The 26,575-nt window shown below is 41.4% G+C and overlaps 1 protein-coding gene across 5 annotated transcripts in view; it reads right to left on the bottom strand.

Annotated features, from left to right (window-relative positions):
• RTN4IP1 (reticulon 4 interacting protein 1) overlaps positions 1-26,575 on the bottom strand; it is a 45,628-nt gene that overhangs the window by 7,851 nt on the left and 11,202 nt on the right. For 3 of the 5 annotated variants that reach the window (XM_077902914.1, XM_077902913.1, XM_077902917.1), the window contains exons 6-9: positions 16,882-16,930; positions 10,160-10,296; positions 5,274-5,457; positions 1,389-1,481 (exon numbers count right to left, since the gene is read on the bottom strand). In XM_077902914.1, the coding sequence (XP_077759040.1) occupies positions 1,389-1,481; positions 5,274-5,457; positions 10,160-10,296; positions 16,882-16,930 (463 nt within the window). Of the gene's footprint in view, positions 1-1,388; positions 1,482-5,260; positions 5,458-10,159; positions 10,297-16,881; positions 16,931-26,575 lie in introns of all 5 variants that reach the window. The other 2 variants (XM_077902916.1, XM_077902915.1) reach the window with 2 other exon arrangements.

The following is a 26,575-nucleotide window of genomic DNA, read 5'->3' as shown; positions in this document are numbered from 1 at the left end:
GATATGGCTGTAACAGAATAAAAGAAAATCTAAATGCACAAAAAGCAGCCAGTAGGTCCTGAAGACATTCCTTTCCAAAATCAAAGTGGAAATATGAAATGGGCCAGCAAGGGGCAGCTGCCAGCCCATCTCAAGGGGCTCTTTCCAAGTGGCCCAGCATGAATCATGCAGTGGCAAAGCTGGCCCTACTCAATCCCTTTTCCCTGCCTATTGTAAAATGACAATGACCAGACAACTTAAGCTAAAGTCCCAGATCAGCCTCAAGCACCAAGGTTGCAGGGGAATGATGGAGAGGGAAAAGCACAGAGCTGGGAATCAGGAAGTGTGTGTTCTGGTCCCACTTCTGCAAACTTGAACATGTCCCTTTCTCTCTCTGAGCCTGGTTTTTCATCTGTAAAATGAAAATCATTTTATCTATGGCCTCATGCAATCCTCCAGGGTATATAAGGGTCTCCACCCTATAATTTTATACAGCCTCTTAATAAAATCATAAATATCAGCACCACTATTTGAGTTTTCCTTCCAGGCTGTTCTTCCAGAGAAAGAATGTCAGAGCTGTTAAGACCATGCAAAAAACAAAATAAACAGTGGTAGCTAAGGAGCCTTTCAACCACCCGCCCCACCCCTGCTGCCCTGAAAGGCCTTTTGACACCCAGAAAGGGATGATCCAACTATAGGCAGCAGTCCCTTTACCACCGAGTCTGTGCAGGACAGATGCGAGCCATAAGAAACACCAACCAGTCATCCCCACCAAAATCTCCATCAGTCTTCACCAACATCCTGCCCCATTGCCCTTCTCACCTCAGACATACCATCATTTGCCTTCCAAGTGTGTTACACTAGCTGGGCGACAGGAGACCTGGGGACCTGGCTCCTGGTCCAGTTCTGTTATTGCTGATATTCCACAGTATTTGTTTACCTGGCTCATCTGGAAATCTGCTTCCCTCCAGAGCAGCCTCATCCCTGGACTCTAGTGCTCCAGAGCAATTCTATTGTAAATTCACAAGTGTGTCCCTCCCTTTGTATAGAGATTACTTTTGTGGTCCCTTTTCAGGACCATTACCAAGATATTAGCAGCCTAGCTGTAAATTCCAGCTCTGCTAACCATCTAAGGGTGTTTGAGAAAATCACATAACCTCTCTGGACCTGTCTCTTTGCCTGTGAAGTAAGGGAGCTGAACCAGATGGTGTCGGCTCTTTTTCTAACATAGCAGTCTAGGTCTAGGATTCCCATGGAGACAGAACCAAAATATGGCACTTAAACTTGGCCGTGTAAAGCAGCATGTGTACTGACCACACCTGCCCTGGAGAGTTCCCACTGACTAGGCTTGGTGGGCAGGTGGTCGAGATTCCAGGAGACGCTCTAGCGATACAAAGAGCAGCACGTACCTTTCCCTCATCCACCAATTTTGCAATGTCATCTAGATACAGACCACTGGCCATGAAAAAGGCCCAGCGATAATGGACTCCTTGCCAGAAATGCTAAAAAGAAAAGAAAACACATTAAATATAGGAAAGGATAAAATCTCACTGAATGCAAATTTAGGGGAAAGTATTTTCTAGGTAACTAAGACATACATACCGATTTCCTATTCACTATGAACCAATGAGCTGTATGTCCCACACAGCCCAGTGATCGACAGACAGTGGATGCTTCATAAATTTTTAATAAATTAATGAATGAACAAAGATATATCCATGTGAACTCAGGCTTTTCTACTAAATTGTGAATGGCAAGCAAGTAAGCACAGGAAAGCTGTCCTTAAAATGAGATTCTAAAGAATCTTACTCAGTTTCTTCCCTAGGGAGAAATCAGGGGCTGAGACCTCTAGGCTTTCTCTACTAGGGTTTAAATGAAGCTCAGAGGCACCAGAGAGGAGCTTTTAAACCTAATTCAAGAATGCTTAGGGGGCAGTAAGGCACCAAAATATGATCTCAGACAAAAAAAAAATCCAATCACAGACTTCGTCCCCCTTGGCTCTAAGAGGAACAGAATGGCTTTAAGGGTAAAACAAAGTGTAAAGTTCCCTATGCATCATGGTTGGGGCTTCCCCCTACAGCTGTAACAACTCCCAAGCCACCTAATCTATTATGGGACAGTATGTCCCCAGACAAAAATAAGCAAAAATCTTCTAACCAAGAGGGTTCAAGACCACTTTGCCATACTCACTTTTAACTGTTAGTCTTTCTGTCAAAGGTAGGGTAGGCCATTACCAAAACAACAAGCATACTGAGGTTCTCCATGATACAACAACCTGCCTAACTGAACTTCCTCAGATGGGAACTATCCAGAGGTATGGGATTAGCCAGTACCAGGGGGCCTCCCTCCCTGTACCTGCCTGTCTCACAATCCCTCAGCACGCTGTAAGTTGTCAAGTGCACAAAGTGGTCAAGTGTAATGGAACTCCCCTGCTACTCTAGCTCAGGCACTTAATAGCTGTGTTATTTAGGTCAAGCTACCTCTTTCAGCCAGTTTCCTGGCCTAAAGAATGGTAATACCACTACCTTGCTCACAGGGCTGTTGGAAGGATTAAATGAGAATGAATGCAAAGTACCTGATACAAAGAAAGTATCACTCACATACATATTTATATTTTTATTATTAGATAAATATTTATCTAGTGCTGAAAGCAAATTTTATTGAGGAAAGGTTGGGGCAATACTAAATTGGAGTTTAGGATTATAGAAACACAAACAAAACCAGGCTGCTGTCTGGCAGAGCTTTGCAATGGTTGTATGAGGAATGGCTTACTGGTTTGGATGAGTGACCCTGTAATTTATTATCTAACCTGGGACAGTCCTGAGAGTTCAATGAGTCATCATTAATAATTATGCCAGGACCTCAGCTGTAAACAGAGCCAATTTCACCCTAGAATAGATGTGGGAAGATTGAGTCCCCTCAGCCCTCAGGGTAGCAAGACAGAGCCTGGGCTGGCCTAAACCTCCAGAGAGTTGCTCTTGGCCCAGAACAGCCTCAACATCTATTCAAGCACTAACAATTTTCTATGGGTGTCATAGCATGAAAGAGGCTTGGGGGAGCACTGCTCAGGGCAAAAGAAGTTAAACAAAAAAAGGGGAAAAAAAAAAAAGAGTACCATTTGAAGGCACTGAGGCCAGCCCAAGTTTACAGCAGGCCCACTTCATTACAATCACAAAAGACCTGTTCGTGTACTTCTCCCTAAGGCCTGGCCTCAGACAATTAAAACATTCTGGTAACTACTTAAGGTTTTAAAAAAAAGAACAGCAATGGTCAAAAATGCCATGTCTATAATTCTTTATAGCATGTTGCCCCGTAAAGTGAAACTTTCTGGTCTGCAACAGCAGAATTTTTATACTCTGCTCTAAGGGGCCTGTGTATTTTTTCCAGACCATTCCAGGAGAAAGTAAAGCAAAGCAGGCAGGAGTCTGGAGCATTACAATGAGGCTTTAACTGTGCACATTCTCAGAAAGACATCAGAAACTACTTAAAAGGTTTTCACATGAGATTACCACTATCCTCTTTCAAGTAGGAGGAAAGAGAAGATGCCTGTTCTACTCTCAGAGGACAACTCAGAAGGTTAACTTGGAAGAGGTCTCACTGAAGTACAAACTACGAAACCTTATGGAAAAGTTAAACTTAGATCTTGAAGCACTTGGAAAACCTGGGTTTTCTGAAAAGCTAAAGAAGAGACAAAGAACAGCTAAGATTCCTTTCTCCACACCAAAGCACCCTGTGGACACCGTTTCCGGTTGCCACCTGAATCAGAGGAAAACAAAGCACCACGAGCACAGGGCCCTGTTTGTTCACCTCTGGTAACAGACCTGCTTCCTAAGGACAGAGCAGTGGTCTCCACTGTCACAGCCCTCTCAGTATGTAGTCCACAAAATTCAAGAGGCTAAAGTCCTCAATTTCACCCTCAAAAAGGTCCCAAATTAATTTCTAGAATAAAAAGATGCTAAAGATAAACACTGAGCCATTGACTCCATACAAAAGGGTCAGGCGTTGGTTAGCTTGACATAATAACTCACAACCTTTTGGCCCACTAAGGAGACTTCTACCGTCTTTTTTCTGAGTTTGAAGATCTTGTCTAATTAAAAAAATAGAATTTTTTTCTTTGCCTATCACTTACATCACTTACATCATTTCAACTTCATACAGATTTCAAGCCAATGATCTAGAATCACCAAGAGTGGATAACATGAAATGATATAAGCCTGTCCCCACCATGGGGACGACAGGCTATAGTGTTAATTAAAGAGCACAAACTCAAGCCCTGCGGTCAGCCCTGCAGCTATGGCTGCAGTGTACTCGTCCTCAAGACCCACCACACACGGCCGTTGTTGGGTCGGGTGATGGGGGCTCCTTATAGCTCTGTTAACAGTGGCCATAGTGGCAGAGTCAGATATACTCAGCAAGTCTCAGAAATGCTCAACAGCCAGAGTATTTGATTCATGTGGGATGTGCAGTGTTAGGACAAGTTGATAAAATTCCAGAAAAAGCATGGCTGTTCTATTTGCCTTTGTGGTCTCACTAAAGGAAGAACACAATTTCCTCTGGGTTCCTGATATTCAAAAAAAAAATGCCCATGGACCTCTACAGGTCAAAAGGCCCCAGTCTAGAAATCACTGGTGTGTTCCAATGTGACTACCATGAAAACAACCAGCTCTATGCTGTCTTTTTTTTTTTTCTTTTTTTTTTTTTTTTTTTATGATAGTCACACAGAGAGAGAGAGAGGCAAAGACACAGGCAGAGGGAGAAGCAGGCTCCATGCACCGGGAGCCCGATGTGGGATTCGATCCCCGGTCTCCAGGATCGCGCCCTGGGCCAAAGGCAGGCGCTAAACTGCTGCGCCACCCAGGGATCCCTCTATGCTGTCTTTTTAATAAAGCTTCCGCCCTTCCATATGTGAGCCTGGTATAGGCAAGGAGAAAGCGGAGGGTCTATCAGATGGAATCAAGAAAGGTAATAATTGCTACTAATAAAGTCTAACATTTAAATAAGAGTATTTAAGTCTTGGGCCAATGCTTTACATGGATTATCATTTAACCCTTACGACATGCAGTAAGGTAGCTGCCCTATTAGTTTCAACTTACAGGCAAAGATACTGACGTTTAGGGACATTAAGTAACTTGTAGGTGACACAGCTATTAAGTGTAGACCAGAATTGGAATCTGGTCAGTGTGTGACTCGAGTCCATACCACAGCCACCGTGCCATGCTGCCTCCAAGACAAAAGAACCTGGCTAGGTGGAAAGCAATTTCCAGAAACAGGAGGCGCTCACTTGCTCTCACTACCTTTAATGCCTTAGAACCCACGGTGACTCCGGTCTGCAGCATGCCATCCGCTATGCCCAATCGGTCCATGTTTAGGAGAAAAGGAGTCACCAAGGTCACATACGTGGCTCCTGACCATTTCTTGAGAAAATTTAGAGCCCATGTTTCAGTGGATCCACCAACATTATCAAGAATGAAATCAAACCTGGAGAGACAGAAAAAAAAAAAAATCAAATAAAACCATCCTTGTCAGTCTTTACTACGGCTCCAATCCCCCTTCATTCCCAACACCAGTTAGCCATTGGGTTTATGTCAACGACTGTTCCCAAGCTTCGCTGCACCATGCCACCCAGAAGAGATGGTTGCTCTGACAAAGGACAAGAAGGCACACCCACTCACTGACTCTGGCTTTTCTCCAAAATAGGTCAAATGTGACTAATTTTTTTGTCATAAAATTGTATCATTTTTCCAATACTTAAAAATGACCTAAACAAGTGGCTCTCAACCGAGGGCATCTTTGGTCCGCAGGGGACACGTGAGGCAAGATTGAGAGACATTTTTAGTTGTCACTGTTGGGAGAGGTGGTGTGAAAGGGCCACTGGCACCAAGAGGCCAGGGGTGATGTTTATACCCAGAGTGCCCAGAACTGCCCCTCACAACAAAAAAATTATCTAGTCCAAAATGTCAATAGTTCAGAATACAAGCTTGCCAAGGTTGAGAAACCCTGACCTAAGCTTTATGGAAAACTGCAAAGCTACCCATTCAATATAAGTCAAAGTATTCTTTAGTGTGCTTGAATACTTGCAAGTATGAAAGGTTTTGACCAACAGAATGATTTGCTTTTATTCCCCCCATAACCGGAACTGCCAGTAGAAGCATCCTCTTCGTGTGGAATTTACTATTTTCCGGTTTCACGTACAGCATCAGGACAATGTGGAGAGAAATCAGCAATCTGCTCCGTCTTCAATTCTGTTCTAATTTGCCCCCAAACCCAGTCCCACGGTATCTACAGGAACTGACGGACTCTCCACTCCTTACATCTAATGCAAACCTGCTATCATCACCGCCCTCCCGCTTACAGGGGAGAAAACCCCAGAACGCTTTTCAATACTTTTGTAAAAGTATCTATTTAGAAAATGCATGCTTATCTGTTAAGTAAGTTAATAAATGAATTCCATCTTGGTAAATCCTTTTTTCCTTCTAAATTCATCTGGACGAAGTCAAACATCAAAGCTTCTAAAAAACAAACAAAAAACAGCTTTGGCCAAATTTGTGGATCTTGAGCCTGCCTTTCACAGAACCAAATTCAAGAAGGACAAATGAGAACTGACAGAAAGGGGAGTGACCTTATTCAAGGACTACTCTTCTTATTAGGAGAGAACAAAATTATTTTTAGGGCTTGAAGCTTCTACTTCATTCCCAAGTTTTGAACAAACATGAGGATACTGCATTTAGATAAAACTTACAGGCAACCTGGCATTACAGAAATGGCAGTGCTTGAAAGAGCCGTCCAGAGGCAGACTGTAGTCTCAGCTCTCCCACTAGCGCTTAAGTGGCACGACCCTGAACGTGAGAAAACTCCCAAGTCCCCTGTCCCTTACTTTCTCAACTATAACAGGACAGAACAGGATGGAGGGACTTCAAAGCCCCTTCCTGCTGTAAAAGTCTAAAATTCAAATCTACGAAGCTGCTAAAGGAGAAATAAATGTATTCTTGGTGGATTCAGAGGCCAAACTCCAGGCAAAAGTTACAAAGATCAACTGCAACGAAAGCAGTCAAAAATAAAGTCACAGCCTGGCATCTGCAAGTTAGAGATTCCCCAGCCAGAAAAGGGCAAGCAAAAGCAGCGAGTCCACGGTGAGGGATGGAGAGGGGCAAACCATAGCGAACTTTTGGGGGCCAGCCTGAGTATACTGCAGCTTTCCATCAGCAGAGTCTCCGTTCCCTCATGACAAATTCTAGACACATATAAAACTTAAGGTAGAGGGGAATGGGTTGGCGTAGGCCTCAGTCTCGTGCTGCTATTCCTAGAAGCAGCGGAAGACATGAGAGCAACAGAAACTCTACTATCTAGAAGCCAGCTGTCAGAGACCTAGAGAGACCTAGGTGCTGATGCACAGGCAAGAAGTAGCTGACAACATCTCTCCAAGAGACAGTGCGATTCCTCAAATATATCAAGTGTGTTCCTGACATGGTGGCTTTGTATTTGCTGTTATCTTGACCTGAACAAGTGCTCTTCCCTTTGATTCCCTCAGTAATTCACTGAACAAATTTTTATTGAGCATGTATCATACGTTACTACACTGCTCCAGGTGAAGGGGATACAGCAGGGAACCAAAAACAAACAAACAAACAAACAAACAAAAACACACAAAAAAACAAAAAATTCCATTCTCCTGGCTGGCTCTGCAAACCTTCTGCTCCAGTGCCTCAGAGGCCTTCTTAAACCCCCCTTTTAATTTTTTTTAAAGATTGTATTTATTTATTCATGAGAGACAGAGGCAAAGACACAGGCAGAGGGAGGAGCAGGCTCCCCGTGAGGAGCCTGATGCAGGACTTGATCCTGGACCTCTGGGATCACACCCTGAGCCAAAGGCAGACGCTCAACCGCTGAGCCACTCAGGCATCCCCCAAACCCCTCCTTTTTAAAAAGGGCCTCCCTCGATCATTTTTCCCCTCTATTCCTGTATCAGTCTTCTTGAGAGCACTTACCACCTGAAACCTTCCTGACTAGAATGGAAGCCCCATGGGAGGGTGGTGGGGTGGGGGTGGGGGGCATTTGTCTTATTCACCACTGTATCTGTATCACGTGTCTGGAACACTGCCTGGCAGGGCTGGTGCTGCAGAGTTGAAGGAGCAGGGATTCGCTGGCTCTTGGCTGTACCACTGTTGGGGAGTGGGCACTGCTGGCTAAGAAGGGCTAGGTGGTGTCCAATAGGGCTTCCCCCTTTGTTTTTTGTTTTTAAAACCCATGAAAATATAATCGACCCATGAACAGGTTGTACTGCACAGGACCACTTATACCCAATTTTTTTTTTCAATAAACACAACACATTGAAAATGTATTTTCTCTTATGATTTTCTCAGTAACATCTTTTCTCTAGCTTACTTTATTCTAAGAGTGCAGTATATAACATACAAAATATGTGTTAACTATTATGTGTTATTTTAAGGCTTCTGGTCAACAGTAGGCTAAATGAAAGTAAATGTTGGGAAAGTCAGAAGTTATATGCAGATTTTCGATTACACAAAGGTCAGTGTCCCTACCCACACACCGTTCAGGGGTCAACTGTATACTTCTATTCAAAGTGGGCAAGAATAACTGGCTTCTGAAGACTAACAGAAAAAGAAAAACCTTTGAAAGAGAAGCAATAAAACATCTTTCCAAACACTCCTCTGTTGTATTCTCAGCTGCAGTTCTGTCCTGGTAGATGAAGACCAGATTAATAAGCACCCTCGCTATTTCTGCCCAAACCACAGTCAGAACCAGCAGGGTCTGAACAAATCACTGAGTCTGCTTCTGTTTGGTACATTAAACCAAACCACAACCCGGCATTCAGATGTACTGAGAACATCCACAGTACTCTGGTCACCAATATTTTCTACTGCCTTTGTTTCTCTGAAGCCCTTTTTAAGCCAAAACACTGAAAACATGTTTAGCGCTAATCGTATATTTTCATACACTGCCCTATTTGTTCCTGTGGTGACAGATGCCATCAAACAGAACATACCTTCCAATTTTGTCTTCAGACTTCTTACAAACCAACAATAAAAGTTAACTTAAAAATTAACCAAAGGCCCTTTCACGAAGATGGCACCAAAGGCGAAGAAGGAAGCCCCTGCCCCTCCCAAAGCCGAAGCCAAAGCAAAGGCCTTTGAAAGCTAAGAAAGCGGTGATGAAAGGCGTGCAAGTCACACAAAAAAAGAACCGTACGTCACCTACATTCTGACAACCCAAGACCCTGCGTCTCCCAAGGCAGCCCAAATATCCTCTAAAGAGCACCCCCAGGAGAAACAAGCTTGATCACTATGCCATCATCAAGTTCCCCCTGACTACTGAGTCAGCCATGAAGAAAATAGAAGACAACACCACACTTGTGTTCATTGTGGATGTCAAGGCCAATAAGCACCAGATCAAACAAGCTGTGAAGAAGCTCTATGACACTGATGTGGCCAAGGTCAACACCTTGATCAGACTGGGATCATCTAAACTGAGTCCAGCTGGCTATAAATCTATTGAAATTTTTTCACCATAAAAAAAAAAATTAACAAAAGACTGGGGCGCCTGGGTGACTCTTAATAGTCTGCCTTCAGCTCAGGTCATGATCCTAGGGTCCTGGGTTCAAGCCCTGCATTGGGCTCCCTGCTGAGCAGGAAGCCTGCTTCTCCCTCCCCCTCTGCCTGCCATTCCTGCCCCCCCCACCCCACCTTGTGCACATGTGCTCTCGCTCTCCTCTGTCAAATAAGTAAATTTTTTTTTCAAAGATTTTATTTATTTATTCATGAGAGACACACAGAGAGAACGAGGCAGAGACACAGGCAGAGGGAGAAGCAGGCTCCATGCAGGGAGCCTGATGTGGGACTTGATCCCGGGTCTCTAGGATCACGCCCTGGGCTGGAGGCGGCGCTAAACCGCTGAGCCACCCGGGCTGCCCAAATAAATAAATTCTTAAAAAAAATTAACAAAAGACCATGAAAGCAAAATATCTTCCTCAGTATATATATCATATGTCACTGTGCTGTATGAACACCTGGAATTAAAACAGAAACCACCCCAAATGACTCCTTACGGGGTATTTAAGATTCTAAGACTCCAATGTAATTACAAAGTCACCAAACTATTCAAGCCTGTATGATCATACGTCCTCGTCCCCACTTCCCAAAGTGAACACCGTTCTAATACATACGGTTTTAAAGATTTCAACTGTTCTTCCACATTTCCAGATTTGTAATCAATTACGTCATCTGCCCCAAGCTTCCTTACAAGTTCACTGGCATCCTGAGAGCAAACTGCTGTCACATGAGCATCCCATGCTTTCATTACCTGTCAAAACAAAAACAAAAACAAAAACAAAGAGGGGGGAAAGTAGAAAAACCAGCTATGGTTTTTTTTTTTTTTTTTTTTTTTTAAACGCATGGCACCCTGTGTACATTTTTCAGACTTCTCTCTAGAGAACTCTAAGTGCTTCATCTTAACAAGAACTACAGGAAGCCACCTGTCAGAGACCTGGTAAAAATGATTAAAATTTATTCACCAAGAATAAAAATAGGAGGTCTTTTAAGTCTCTCTTTGAACAGCCCTTCACTTTCTTATAATTTGTGGATGAATCCAGGCCATTTGACCTGCAGAGTTTCCCACAGTCTGGGATTTCCGATTGCACACTCAGGGGGCAATTCCACATGCTGCTTCATCCCCTGTGTTTTCTGTTTCAATCTCCTTACAAGACTATGGATAGTGGCTAGCAAAATCATAGCAGGCACATAATGCGTGGTCATTGCTCTTTTGTCGTTTCTTAAATTTTATTTATTTATTTACTTACTTATTTATTTATGATAGACCGAGAGAGAGACAGGCAGAGACACAGGCAGAGGGAGAAGCCTGACGCGGGACCCGATCCCAGAACTCCAGGATCTCGCCCTGGGCCAAAGGCAGGCGCTAAACCGCTGAGCCACCCTGGTTATTGCTCTTAAGGTCTTACTAGCTGTTTAATGGTGGATGCAAAATAGTGATATTCTTTTTTCATTTAGTAGTTGGAATACTTTTAAAATTAACACCTCCCATCATATATTATTTTGCTTATTCAGGTGTACAATTCGTATAGGAAAGGCAAGACAAATAATTATTTCCCCTTTACCAGTTTATAAAATAAATTAGTTCCCCATCATTTTCCAAAAGTGACCATTAAAAAAAAAAAAATGAACTCATGGCTTTAAATGTATTTGAAGGGTTTTAATTCATTGTATTACTATACTGGAACTCAACTTGTCATATCTTTGAGTTTCTTCAAGTCGACTCCTAAGTCTCTTTGATACGACTCAAGTAGTTTGATAGTTCTCTTGCTGTTGAATGTATTCTCAGCTCATTCTTGTACATTTTGTGCCCTAGTTCTAGAATCTGCCATTTCTCCAAGAAGTCCTGCATTCTTTTAGTGAGCGATGATCTACCAAGAGGTAGCTTTACATACATAAAGTCTCTCGAGTTCATATTGATACTTCAATTCAAATTTAAGACTACAAAGCTTTTACTTAACTTCTGTCTATCCTTTCTTCCACACCTAAGATCCTGGCTGTCAGAGACACAGGGTGACAGAATTAAAATATACTATAAATAGTCATCTGTTCTATTGTATATTACACACAAAATGATCTCTGAGTAATACTAGGGTTATTATTACTACTACTGAACTGATTAAGGAAAGCATTAGAATTATCATATATGCTCTCCCAGTTCCCTCCACCCCCTTTTTAAAAAATGGTTGTGCTGCATTTACCTCATCATAGGATATGGCTGTTATACAATGTGCTCTCTTTCTAAGCTCATGGTTCTACAGATAAATTTACATTTCAACATTTACCAGCAGTCCTTAATTTGAGGTCTCTCCAGTCATTTAGCTGTCAGAAGTTCATGCTCTAGTACATTTCTCAGAAAAGGGTAAGACCGTATTCCTTAAATTCCTACAAGTTATCAACAGTTCGTATGTGACCTTTATACATGAAGGCCAGTTTTGCTGTATGTAAAATTAGTCTTCGTGTACTCTTGCTTGAGTGTCTTAAATATGTTACTCCATTCTGCACTGCCCCCCCCCCCGCCCCCGCGGCTTTACAGCACTGCTGTCAAAAAATCTGATGCTAATCTAATTTTACTTCTAGTCACACGATTTTTTTTTAAGGTGTCCCAAGGATCTTTTTTTTTTCTTTCTTAAGTAGGCTCCACTCCCAAAGTGGAGCCCAACACAGGGCTCTACCTCATGAGCCTGAGATCATAACCTGAGCTGAGATCACACAACCAATTGAGCCATTCCAGCAGCCCCTTTTTCTTAAAAGCCAGTAATTTTACTAACTAGGGTTTTCCTTGATACTGCTCAATCCAGGTCCATGTTCTTAGATAAGTGCTATGGTCATCTAGTATGTAGCTTCAAATCATTTAATTTCAGGAAAATAGAGAATCTTCTTGAATTACAGATTTTAGTATTTGTTGTATTCCCTTGTTTTGTTTTCCTCTTCAGAGACTCCTACTATCCATACATCAATCTTCTTTACTGTTTTCAAATCTGACACTTCCTCTTGAATCTGTTCTTGTTGGTTTCTTTTGTAATTAAAAATTCTTCCTATTTATATATTCTATTTCTCTTTAGGGCATTATGTGTTCTGTTTATTTGCTATTGAATTCCTTCTAGTTTAGTCTTCATTGCTAAATAATTGTGTTTGCTTTTACTTTTTTTTTTTTTTTTTTTTAAAGATTTTATTTATTTATTCATGACAGACACAGAGAGAGAAAGAGAGAGAGGCAGAGATACAGGCAGGGGAGAAGCAGGCTCCATGCAGAGAGCCCAGCATGGGACTCGATCCTGGGTCTCCAGGATCACACCCCGGGCTAAAGGCGGCCCTAAACCACTGGGCCACCGGGGCTGCCCTGCTTTTACTTTTTTTTCCTGAATTTTTCCAGTTCCATTTTATCTCGGGTTTTTTTTTTTTTTTCCATGTCTTGTATACTTTTAATTTTTTAAACTTGTTTTGAAATTGTAGGTTACATTTGGGGATGTCTTCTTGGTGCAGTGAGTAAAGCATGTGAGTTCAAGACCCATATTGGGTGTGGAGCCAACTTAAAAAAAAATTAGAAATTGTAAGTCACATCTGATCTGTCTTATGGGCATGTTTTATGATGTGCTGTTACTGTCTACAGATATGTTATTCTACTCTTTATTCTCGTAATAACTTTGTATGACTTTGTATGACCTTGATAATGTCCTATTACTGTAATTTTGTTAAGATATTTTTGTTGTAAAGTATAAACACGCACAAAAAAGTGCATGGAATATAAACATATTACAAAGCAAACAGTATTCTAAGCATCACTCTAGATTAATAACTAGAACATGCACCATGTTCCTGAGCATCCTTACTTTCCCCTTCCCAAAGTTCTCTCACTCCTTTAGAAGTAATACCACCATCTGGACTAGTATGGGACCCTTTCTGCCAACTGCCTCCCTCTACCACCCGCACGCCTTTTTTTTTTTTTTTTTTTTTTTAAGAGTTTAACTCTTTACGTCGGGATCCTTAAACACTACTGTTTAGTTTCACCTGTTCTTGAATGTCATTAAATGGAATGACACAGGCTCTGAATTCTTTCACTATTATTCTGCTCATGAGATTCATGTACCTCACTGTGTGCAACTATAGTCTGTTTTCATGACTATATAATATTCTGGTGTATGAATATACCACAATTTACTTGTCCATTTCACCGTTGTTAAACATTTGAGTTGTTTCCAGTAGGGGATGATATCTCTAATTCTGGTACATATCTTTTGGTAAACATGCACATTAACTGTGCATATAGGGTATATACATAAAAGTGGAACGGTTGAGTTAGCATAGGGCAATTTATAATGAGATTTAGGGAAATCATTTGGCATCATCTACTACGTGCTTGGACTAATTCATACTCTAACCAGCAGGATATGGTATTTCTCTTTTCCTTCCACCCTCTCTCCTTCTTTTCTTTTCTTCCATCTAGTTATTAATTAACTGACATTTGCTCTGTCTCTGGACTAGGCCCTGGGTGTCTAAGTCTGGGCTGTTCTAACAAAATACCCCAGACTGGGCAGTATATAAACAGAAATGAGTTTCTCACAGTTCTAGAGGCTGGAAGTCTGAGATCAAGGCATCAGCATGGTCACATTCTGTTGAGAGCGCTCTTCCTGATTCATAGCCAGTGCCTTCTGTGTCCTCAATATGGTGGAAGGGCTATGGAGTTCTGCTGGACCTCTTTCATAAGGGCATTAATGTCACTCATGAGGGATCTGTCTTCATGGCTAGTTATCTCCCAAAGGCCGTCCTCCTAATACCATCACACTGGGCATTAGGATTTGAACATATGAACTTGAGGGATACAAACATTTAGACCATAGCAGTATCTAATGGTGAATGAAAATGAAGTCAAGAGCAGCCCGAGTGGCTCAGCGGTTTAGCGCCGCCTTCAGCCCAGGGCGTGATCCTGGAGACCCGGGATTGAGTCCCATGTCAGGCACCCTGCATGGAGCCTGCTTCTCCCTCTGCCTCTGTCTCTGCCTCTCTCTGTGTCTCTCATGAATAAATAAATAAAATCTTTAAAATAAAAAAATCTTAAAATTCAAAATTTAAGCAATTTAAAAGCACACAATTCATTACATACATTCACAATGTGTGCGACCATCACCACTGTCTAATTCTAGAACATTTTCCTCATCTCAAAAATAAACCCCATACCCATTAAGCAGTCATTCCTCCTGCCTTTCGCCCCCAGCTCCTGGCTTTCTATCTCTATGGATTTGCTTCTTGTGGACAGGATATAAATGGAATCTTACAATGTGATCCTTTGTGTCCAGATTCTTTCACTTAGCATAATGTTTTGAAGGTTTATCAATGTTGTATTCACGCTTCAGAATTTCATTCTTTTTAATGGCTGAGTAATAGATCACTCTTGCATATACCACATTTTGTTCATTCATCAGTTAATAGACATTAGGGTTGCTTCTGCTCTTTGGCTACCATGAATACTGATGCTGCTATGAACATCCGTGTACCCATTTTTGCCTGAACATGCATTTTCATTTCTCTCAGGTATATACCTAGGAATGGAATTGCCATGTCAGATGGGAATCCTAGGTTTAACATTTTAAGGAACTTCCAGGTTGTTTTCCATAGCGACTGCATTTTACATTCCCACTAGTACATTCAGTTTCTCTGCATTCTGGTCAACATTGTTATTTTCCGTTTTCTTTTGCTTTTTTTAGATTTTATTTTTAAAAAGATTTATTTATTAATGAGAGACACAGAGAGAGAAGCAGAAACACAGGCAGAGGGAGAAGCAGGCTCCCTGTGGGAAGCCTGATGTGGGACTCAATCCTGGAACTCCAGGATCACGCCTAAGCCAAACGCAGATGCTCAACCCCTAAGCCACCCAGGTGTCTCCGTTTTCTTTTTTTAAATAGCCATTTTAGTAGGTGTGAAGTGATCTCTTACCATGGTTTTGATTTGCATTTCCCTATTAACTAATGATGCTGGATATCTTTCCATGGGCTTATTATCCATTTGTATATTTTCTCTGGGGAAAAAAGTCTATTCATGTCCTTGGGTAAATTTTTAATTGGGTTGTCTTTTGTTAAATTCTAAGAATTCTTACATTTTCTGGATATTATACCCTTATTAGAGAATTGATTTGCAAATATTTGCCCCCTGTGTTTTGTCTTTTTCCTTTTTTAACAGGGTCTCTTGATGTACAAAAGCTATTAATTTTCAGAAGTCCAATTTGTCGGGTTTTTGTTGTTGTTGTTTTACTTCTGTTGCTTGTGTTTTGGGTGTCATACCTAAAACTCTGTTGTCAAATCCAAAGTCATGAAGATTTACTCTTCTTTTCTTCTAAAAGTTTAATAGTTTTAGCTCTACCCAGGGTGATTTAGTTTTCACATATGATATGAAGTAGGGGGCCAACTTCATTCTTTTGCATGTGGATATCTAGCTGTTTCAGCACCATTACTTATATTAAAAAGACTACTCTTTTCCATGTTTAGTGGTCTTGCCTTCCTAGTCAAAATTCAATTGGCCACAGGTGTATGGTTTTATTTCTAGATGCTCAATTCTATTTCACTGATCTGTATGTTTATCTTTATGCCAGTATCATATTGTTTTGGTTACTATAGTTTTGTATTGTTTTAAGATTGAGAAATGTGCATCCTCCAACTTTGTCCTTTTTAAAGACGGTCAATTCGGGTCTCTTGCAATTCCATATGCATTTTAGGATCAGCTTGTTCATTTAGGCAAAACAGGCAGTTCTCATTGATAGGATTGCACTGAATCTGTAGATCACTTTGGGGGAATACTGCCATCTTTATAGGATTTTGACCACTGCATGTCTATATACATTCTAGAAACAACTTATCCATTTCTACCAAATTGCAAATTTCTATCTGCCTGCACTACCCCTAGGCTTCCTCCCTAAAAGTTTTCCTATAGTTGCTATAGAGGATAACCACAAACTAAGTCATATATTAAACTCCTAGAAAAGTTGATGCTTTCTTCCACATTAGGAAATTTCTTCTTAGAAGAACAAGCTGAGGAGCACATAGGTGGCTCAGTGGTTGACCGTCTGCCTTTGGCTCAGGTTGTGACCCTGGGGTCCCAGGATCAAGTCCTGTATCAGGCTCCCTGCATGGAGCCTGCTTCTCCCTCTGCCTGTGTCTCTGCCTCTCTCTCTCTCTGCATCTCTCATGAATAAATAAGTAAAAAAGAAGAACAAGCTGAAATTATGATGAATTTACTGAGCCTACCTTCCTCTCAACTATTAGGAAAAAATAATTTATAATATGTTAATTTATAAATTCATGGAAATCATCTTTCTAATCCTAGATTTTAAAAAAAACTGTCTTACCTGTATGGCAAAAGTACCAACTCCGCCTGAAGCACCCAAGATTAAAACACTGCAATGCAAAAGAAATCACAATCAATGAAAATATTAAGTTAACGTAACTGGATAAATAAACAAGAGGTTTTCACCATGAAGTGGTTCAAAGATACATGATCCCAAAAGCAAATAATCATTCACTTCCTAAGATTACTCAAGGATTTTAAGTTCTCCAAGAATCTATAAATGCTTAAACATTCTATGAACTCTTTACCAAGAATACCAAATACCAAAAATACCAACATATTGCATTTTTTTTTAAGTCACTCAGACGGTTCTTGGTAACATCTGCCTCACAATTTTTCCAGACTAAAATTACCATAGCTTTCTTTATAGGACGGAGCTTTGGGATCCTTTTTAGTGTGTTACAGTAGATTCAGTAGCTCTCTAAGAAAAATCATATTCCCAACCACATTCCTGACAAAGTGGAATAAATGTCTTTTGTTCAAACCTGTCCCGACAGGCGCATCTACTTTCATAAATGGAAATCAATCTTTTCCTCAATTTGGCTTCCTGTTAAAGCAGATGAATCTGTCCTCTCAGTACAAATAATGTTGGGCTCCAGGTTTTTCTATCTATGCTTACTGCAGCCTTCTTGTTCCTCTAGACCAAGGGTAATCAGCTTGGAGTTTATGGATGAGTTCGCATACAGGTGTGAACCCTCTGAAATTGTGAACTAATTTGAACTAATTCTAATAACATGCAAAATTTGGTGTGATTCTATAGGCATGCACTGGGGAGGAGAGGGATCCAGACTAATTTTCCCAAAGAAATATGTGACCCAAAAGAGAATCACTAGTCAAGAATCACTACTTTACACATGCTTACATTTCCTTATTGAACAGAGCCAGACCACCAGAGAATTGCCTATTTGAACTGCAGTTTCAGGTCCCTAAAAAATAATTTGTACTGAACTGCACTTTGGTGTTATGCTACCAGCCTAGAATGAGGGACGTTATCAAAAGCATTTTGACACCACAATAGCTAAGGAGATACTGTTGAGAGAATTCTTCATTCATTTTATGAGTATGCACAGAAAAACATTTTTCTAAAGCCTACATGCTGGGAGTAGCTGAGCTTCTATTTATGTCACTATAAACTTCATAACTGCTGGTTGTGGGTCCCACTTCCCTCTCTCTTTGCCCCCATCTCAACTCTGTACCTCACTCCACTCTAGCCACACTGGCCTCCCTACTGCTCCTGAATGTGCCAGACAAGTCTTCCACTGCAGTACTCTTCAGAGATTTCTTTTGTCTGATTTGCTATTCCTCGAATATCCTCGAGGCTCTCTCCCTCACCCTGTCTGCACTCTCCATCTTACCTTATGTTCCATTTTATTGCCACTATACCATTTAACATCCTACATCGTTTTACTATTTTGGGGGTTTGGATTCCATGCCTCTCCTACCACCCTTAACATGCCAGTCCTGGGTTCCCACCATCTGGGTCCCAGCCCAAAATGACTTCCTCTCTCTCTCTGCTCCAGTTTCACCAAATTTGTGGGTCCCTCTTTAATTTGGCGACTAGAAAAGTGCAGAAGATTTTGTCACCTATCTCTAGCCAGTGCACAGAACCTCAGGACATGCATTTTGTCTACAATCTTAACCCTAGTTTCATTTTGTGTTTTTCTCCCTTACCCAAATCACAGAAGGTTTGTCACCCCTTTACATCTTAAAAGTTACTGCTAAAATCTGAGCCAGCTATTATTCCCTTTGAAATTAATACCACTAAATTTAATTAAAACAGGTCTTATAAATTGTGTTCCTTCCAGAAAAATTACTTTTAATTTTTGAAGAATTGTAAATTGCATAGAATGAGGGAAAAATTTAAAGATGAACTCCTCTAAAATCCTTCGATTTGGGGCACCTCAGTGGCTCAGCAGGTTACAGCCTCTGCCTCTGGCACAAGTTGTAATCCCAGGCCCTGGGATCATGCCATGTTGGGCTCCCTTCTCAATGGGGAGTCTGCTTCTCCCTCTGCCCCTCCTCCTGCTTGTGCTCCCTTGCTCTCAAATAAAACCTTTAAAAATAAAGATAAAAAGAAAATCCTTCAATTCATACAGTAATAGCTCAAGTGCTTACTAAATGGGGGGTGGAGGAGGTGGAGGTAGGAAGCATGAAAACTGCCTCACAGCTATATCCAAAACTTAAGTCTTCCAGGGACACCTGGGTAGCTCAGTCAGTTAAATGTCTGTCATCATCAGGTCATGGACCCGAGCTGCACTGGGCTCCATGCTGAGCAGGGCATCTGTTTCTCCCTCTGCCTTTGCCCCTTCCCCTATTCATGCTCCCCCCCCCCTTCTTTCTCTCTTTCTCTCTCTCTCCCCACACCCTCCGCCAATAAACAAAATCTTTAAAAATTTAATTTATCCATGAAATATTCTACTCTTTCACTCTGGCCCATTCCTATTTACAGAAACATAGCAAGTCAAACACTCATTTAAATCCTTCACAATCTAATCTTTAGCTCAACTCGACTTCTCACCATTTCCTGAACAGAACTCTCCATCTCAGCCCAAGTCCTGTACACAATGGCTCAGACCTCAGATAACTTCACTGCCTGCCCTTGAAGCCCAACTCCAGCTTTCCTGCACAACACCCCTAAGAGTGCCAAACTGGGAATCAATGCCATGTGGCATTAGCCGCGTTGTTAACTTTCACCATACACTTGCTTCCCAAGCCATTCTGGAAGCCTTCGAGGGCAGAGACCTCACATTATGCCCAGCATTGGGCATATTACCCTGGATATAGCAGATGGTGGATGTCTTCTGACTTTAAAAATCATCTGAATCATCATATCCTGCAGTCAAGATAACTGCTACTACCTCAAGTGAGGGAATCACCTAGCTATTTGTGGAAAAAAAGCCTGAAATTCATATCTACTTTTCTCCCTGGTAAGGCTGGATTAAAAGGATATAATGGCTGCTTAAGGATCCAACTGCCAGACACATCTCCAACCTTATTATTGTCAGTTCATCGTTTCCCCATAACTCTTGATCCAAAGCAGGCTTATTCCCCCAAATAATAAAGCAAAAATGTCATACAGCAGCGCTGGGCAGAAGAGGGAGTGGTTCTACAGAGGCAGCTTCAGTTCCTGATGTTGCCACTTGATGGTGCCCCAAGTGCAAAACAGGCGAGGGGCAAGCCCATTGAAGTACAGCATACAGTCAGCCAGCTCGTAAAGACCTGGAGACACGTCATTCTCAGGTCCTGCAAGCTCCATGTTTTGTGCAGATTCAACTAGAGCCCGCACTTTTCTTCAAAGAAAGTCCCCCCAAAAAGGACAGCAGGCAAAATGAATTTTCAAGCCAGCAATAGGTCGGTTAGTCCTCCGTGGTTTGAAGTCCCGTGGCTGAACTAACTATTCTTGTACTCTTCAAAGCACTTCCGACACAAAGGGAAAATAGCTGCTGTTGCTTACCCCCAGTGGCCCTCCACTGAAGTGCTCTAGAGTGGAAAGGCTTTCTACCCAGCTTGCTATAATGGTCACACTGTATATATTCAAGTTTCATTGAAGCAGAAGTCTATTTGCTAGAGTGAAGAATATTGCTTATTGTATAGAACAAGTACCCAGGAAATACTCTATTTGGAAAAAGTACTACAATTCAAAATTGCTAAGATTTTTAATCATGTTCCTCCCTTACTTCCTAAATTCACATGTGAAGCTCTTTTTGAAGGCCATGAGATTCACACTGTGGCAGATATTAAAAATATGGGAGAAAGTACGAATTGACACTGCATATGCATTCTGAAGCCTTACAATCTGATTTTCTCTGTCACTGTCCAATCTCTCAATTCTGCCTAAACTAAGGTACTAAGTCAGCGGTGGCTTCTTTTCCATGACTAAGTCACTTTTAATCCCATATCTGGGTACCTAAGTCCCTCTACAATCACATTTTCAGTATTCCAGCCTTAAGAGGCAAGGCATCGACCCTGACTGCCTTGTGAATAAAAAAATATAGGAAACATACTACAAAATAGGCTGAGATCCAGAAGTAAAGAATAATCTTTCAAATTTGTATATCCTGGCCTAGCCCCAGAAAAGTGGAATGCCAGGGCTGGGGATCTAGAGACCTGGGTTCTAGTCCCAACTCTCTCACTAACGAATCTGCAGGCCTCATTTTCATCTTCTGTGAAATGATGATTACCCTAGGAGTCAGTGAAAAGGAAAAGTTGGCATTTTCAATCTTATTTAAGGTTTATATTTGCTTTCCCCATCTTTCTAACATAAAAGTATAGAACCTTCAGGATTCCCCCCAGACCACGTACTCGTGGGAGGAAAAAAGCCACATCTCAAGATTAGAGTGCCCTCTATTTAAAGTCCTAATGGCTCAAAAAGAAAGATGAGTTAAATATGGCTAACTCTTTAGAAATAGTCTTTAAAACCTAAGGATGATGCTGAAAACACCTAATTTCATTTTTTAATTTCTCACACTACTTTAAAATCTGGGGGGTGGGAGAGGTGGTGAAAGAGAGTAAAATATAACATGCTAAGTTTACTCCCTAAAGTGAGAAACTTAATCTGAACAAGTAGAATAGAACTACAAAACAAATCAACCACACTTGGCCGAGATAGCCGGATTGGTGTGTCCCCTTCTAAGCCTCCGTAATTCATGTAGACATCCCCCAATTTGCAGAAGAGTTCATGTGTGAATTAGTTGTTTGGAACTTTAAACACATTTTCCCATGAAAACAAAGCTATTTATATATGTTGGCTCAGTGCCCAGGGTAGCCATTTATTAAGGTTTAGTTAACCCATAATGGACCAAGAACCTCATACACAGTGTAACAATGATTCCGTGGGAAATGAAACTCAGAATTTTAACCAGGAGTACTGGGAATGCATTTCCCTAAAAGGACAGGCAGCGGGAACCATACCAAATCGCCAGTTCCTTCAATCTGCTGTAGAACAGAGAGAAGAAAGGAGGACAGGAGGAAGGAGTGTTTATGATGGCAACCCTAGGATAGATAAGGGGCAAAAGGAACACAGGCAGAGAAAGATTTACCACGGAGCTGATGGGGTTCAGGATACCGCACCTCAAAACATGGCACCTTGGCATACTTAATCTTTTAAGGTAAAGGCAGTTGAGAAGCAGCATGTATAGGAAGGACTCCCTGACCTTCTCCCCTGAGGCAGGTCATAAGATCCTCATATGAGAAGTGTGCTCCTATACCTGGAGGACAGGGACATCCTTATCTCCAAGACAGAGGATACAGCAAGGAATCTTAATGACTAGGCCTTGTTAAATTTCCCAGTTAACTATGCTCAGCTCATACCTTCTAATCTAGCACTTTTTTTTTTTTTTTTTTTTTAAAGACTCTTCACTCTTTATCAAACTAGCCTAAAAAACACTCGGGTTTAATCACTTCTTCAGATCTTCATTTCGTTATGAAGGTCTCAGGTCACATAAAACTTACATTAGATAAATCTGTGTGCTTTTCCCTTTTTAATCGGTCTTTTGTTACTGGGGTTCCAGGCAAGAACTTGGAAGAATAGGGGGAAACCATATTTCCTTCCCTACACGGCCAATGAAGTTTAAGATCCAAGCCCTTTAACTTACACAAGGCCCTGAGAAAAGCCACAGCAAAATATTTGTGTGGACATAGATTTCTGTAAAATTTGCAAAAGATATGCTAATGAAGGGTGGCAAAATATGCCGCCCCAAAATATACCACTTCGGCATAAGGATTATTTTGAGCTGAAGGCAGTTAAGAAGCAGCAGATATAAGAAAGCTCTGCCCCCTTCCTCTATCAGCCTAAAAGCAGGACATAAATTTATAAAGGTGCATCTCCTCTCCTGGCTATCATGAAAGACAAAGGTTAAGGTTCTAAAGTTACCTCCAGGGATTATCACTGGAAAAGGCACCCACTGAAATCTGTATAACAAATTTTACCTTGCTTTTCCCGGTAACTTCTTCACAACTGGCCTCCCCTACATGTTCCTCTCCTCTGTCTTTAGCTAAAGACAGTATTTTAGCCTGAATTGGAAGCTACCCATTTGAGTGTCTTGTTTTCTCCTGGTAGCTCATGTACATGAGGTATACATGTTAATAAACTCCTGTTTTTCTCTTGTTAATCTTTTATTACAGAAGTCTCAGCAGAGAATTCAGAATGGTAGAGGGAAAATGACTCCATTAACCACAATCAGTTAAAATTTCTGTCTCTTTCCATTTCTACACCCTCCATTATGCTTCCTCTCATGACAAGTAACACCAGATTTGGTTGAAGGGAAGCAGATTTGGAAACACATTTGCTTTGGGTTTAGCGGAAAATACTGATGTGGTTCATAGTCCTTTGAGTAAAGTTCTTGCCGGCAACCCTGGCTTAAGATTGCCTTCCAGGAATATTCCTACTTCCCACCAAAATGACACAACAAGGCATCAGGAAATTATTGTTTTATTGTGAGACGGCTAAGTATCATGGTTCCTAGCACTAGATTATGCAAATAGTAAAGGAGAAAAATGGTTAAACAAGGTTTGAGATATACAAAACCAGAAGCTTGTCCATGAAAATTCTTCCAATTACGAGACCTGTAAAAACTTACAATACGCCACACTAGTTAAGTTAATTCGTATAACAGGACCCACAAAATGGAGGCTACCCCAGTGGCCAGGCCCACGTCATAAATCTAAACCCAAGTCAGTCCGCACTACAAAGAATGCCTCGCTGTCAAGGAAATCTAACACCAATCACAACCCTCCAACTCAGCTTGGCTAGCTTACCTTAACATAGCAAACAGGCCCTGCTAGCCTTATAAGGAAATCACTGACCTCCTAGGTAATCATGCCATTTCCGTGCTGCCTCTTCTAATGCTCCATAAAACTCACTCTTGCCCAAATCCCTCAGGAAGAGTGCTCCCCTGCTTGAGGCACTGTGCTCCACAATCTGTGCATTGTTTTTCCCTTGAGTCAAGGATAGACGCATTATTACCTTGTATTAGTTTTGTCATTTGATACCACCACTGGGAAGACATCAACAAACTAGTTAAGGAGGGCTGTTGATTAAAATGCGTATTTTAGGCCTATTCACTGCATAAGAAAACCTGAAATGCCTTGAGATCTTAGAGCCCCCACGTTAAAGGAAACGTGGAAGACATTTTCCCTGGTTTGACAACCATCCTAAATTTCCTGTGACACCAACAATGAGTTGTGCTGTGGAGGGGGAGCAGAGTTTGGAAACAGTATCTGGTTTTGGCTTAAGGGGAGTGCCAGTTAGCGGATGTTCGCAATCCAGAGGACTCAGGGTGGCGGTCAGCCCATCTTGTCTGGCACCAGTTGAGCTTAAAACTCGAAGGGGGCTACTAACTGAAACTCAGCAGAGAGGCTAGGGTGAGAAACAGATCTGCAAGCTACCAGAACAGGCACAGAAGCTGGGAGCAGCTAAGAGACCTCTGGGAGACCGAGAGCCGTGACGGAGTGGACCCTGGGGCCACGGCAACAGTTCAGGGCTGGAGAAAGAGAGGATCCTCTGAAGATTACAAGAGATGGCCAAAAAGGCAGGAAAACTAAAGGAGTCTAGTATCCTGAAACCATGGAAAATACGAGTCTTAAGGAAGGGGTCTGCAGTGCCATATACTTCAGAGGGGTAAGATGCTAAGAACTGAAAAAGGTCACGTGGTTGGCCACTTAGTCAGCTATGACCTGGGAGGGAAGGGCAGCTGCAGCTTGCAGCAAGTGGGCAGGGCTGGGTGCTAAGTTACAGCGCCCGCCCTGCAGAGCACAAGGCTTCAGAGCTCCCCCCAGAAAGCTCACTGGTAAAACACAAAGTGCCAACAAAGTTTTCTGCTATTCCTTTAACTGAGCCCTCCTGGGGCCCCAGACAAATAGGTCCCAAGGCAGAGACAAGGTTCATTTGCATCACACTGGCCAGAGCCTCCACCCTCCCTCTCCTCTTCCTCCCAGCCAAGCGAGTTTCTTCCTGCAAGCAAATTGAGGGGCTTCTTTCTTCTTCCTCTTACCCCTCTAACCACACCACGCGGTCAAGTGCAAATGAAACCCCGAGGTCCACAGAGGTGGTGGGAGCAGAGTGCAGATAAACAGGTGGGTGGTGGGGTACAGAACAGGGTGAAGGCATCTGAAGGAAGGAAGCTGTGTTATAATTACCGTCTAAGCACAGGGGTTGGGCGGGGTGGAGGTGGGGGGTAAACCCAATGGTTTCAAGCTGGAGCCTAATTCTGTAACAATTAATCAGACACCCAAATTACAATTATATGACAATTTTACTGTCATAAAGCCTAATCTCAAATAACAAACAAACAGCATTTCTAAATTCACTGCATTGAGTTTCAAGGATATACAATTTAAAAGTGAAATTTATTTTGTAGAAGAGGAATGGTTCAATTTCTAACACTTTCTAATACTTCTGTCAAACAGAGTGAAGTACAACTTTCCCAGTAAAAGATGAATTTCAGGTAGATCATGAAATATTCAAGATGTACCATGACACTACCAATAAATATAACCATCAGACTAAACCGCTTTCAAAACATATCTGGCGTAACTGCTTTTTATAACATTTCTATCATCTTGAGAGCCCCAGGTTATCTGTTTTCCAACTTAATAAATCATGAAGAAACTATGGATGGGCTACTAAGAAAAAATCATTTCATCTGACAGTTTCTAGTGATATCAAAGTGTGAGCAAAAATGATATATTATGTGACATCAGTATTTTTTTTACATCAGTATTAAGCTATCACCTTGGTTAACATGCTCAGTTATTGTAGAAATACAATTATATAACAGAAAAAGAAAAAGTAAACACATTGAACCCTCATTTTAGAAAGTTCTGTTTTAATTTCAAAACACTGTTATAAAGAAATCCTGTAAAATCTTCCAAAGTGCTTGATGGGTATTTGTGTCTTTTTGTTTAATTAACTAGTTAGGAAAACAGACTATTAGCCCTTGTTAACAGACACTGACCAGCTTTATTGCAGACTAAAACATGCCTTAATGTCAACAGTTAATAGAATAATTATGGCTTAGAGAAACCAAAATATGCTCCACCATTCACTATGAATAGTCAAACTGGAAAAAGCCACTTTGGACACTAGAACCTCTGAGTTTATATATAATAAAATCCCACTTTAGTCATAATTTCTTCATGTAAAATTATTTTTTATAGTATTTTAAGGTACTCACATCTCTCATTTGATTCTCACAAATAAGGAGTTGGGAGATCTAAACTATTATTACCATCCATGTATAACCGCAGTAAACAGATTTCCTAGCACCACGGGCCAAGTTCTCACTGCTAATTGGAACAAAGGCATCCTACAGGTCAGGTGAGAATGCAGGAGATTCAGGATATGAGTGAGTGAAGCTCTTTATAATGAATTTCCCTCCAGTTTGGTTAATATGTGGCTAAATCAATGAATACATCAACTCAATACACTATATAAAGTAAAGTATAAAATTCTCCACTTCTCAAAGCTCCCCTAACAACCTACATTGTCTTCCACTCAGTACCCTGGAGGAAACTGCAAAGACTCCAGAAATGGCATGTAAAGGGCTCACCTGATGAGTCGGCAGCAGAGTGGAGAGTAGGACCTCAGGTTCTATTTCCCCAGATCCAAGTTGTCATTGCTTAAACAGAAGCTAACACAGTACCAAGGAATTACTCACAAAGCCAACAATAAAATAGGGGCACAGATCCATGTACCT

Source organism: Canis aureus, chromosome 7, assembly GCF_053574225.1.
Source record: "Canis aureus isolate CA01 chromosome 7, VMU_Caureus_v.1.0, whole genome shotgun sequence".
NCBI classification, from domain to species: Eukaryota; Metazoa; Chordata; class Mammalia; order Carnivora; family Canidae; genus Canis; species Canis aureus.
Note: the sequence above shows the minus strand (reverse complement) of the source record. Positions and strands in the feature narration are given on the sequence as shown.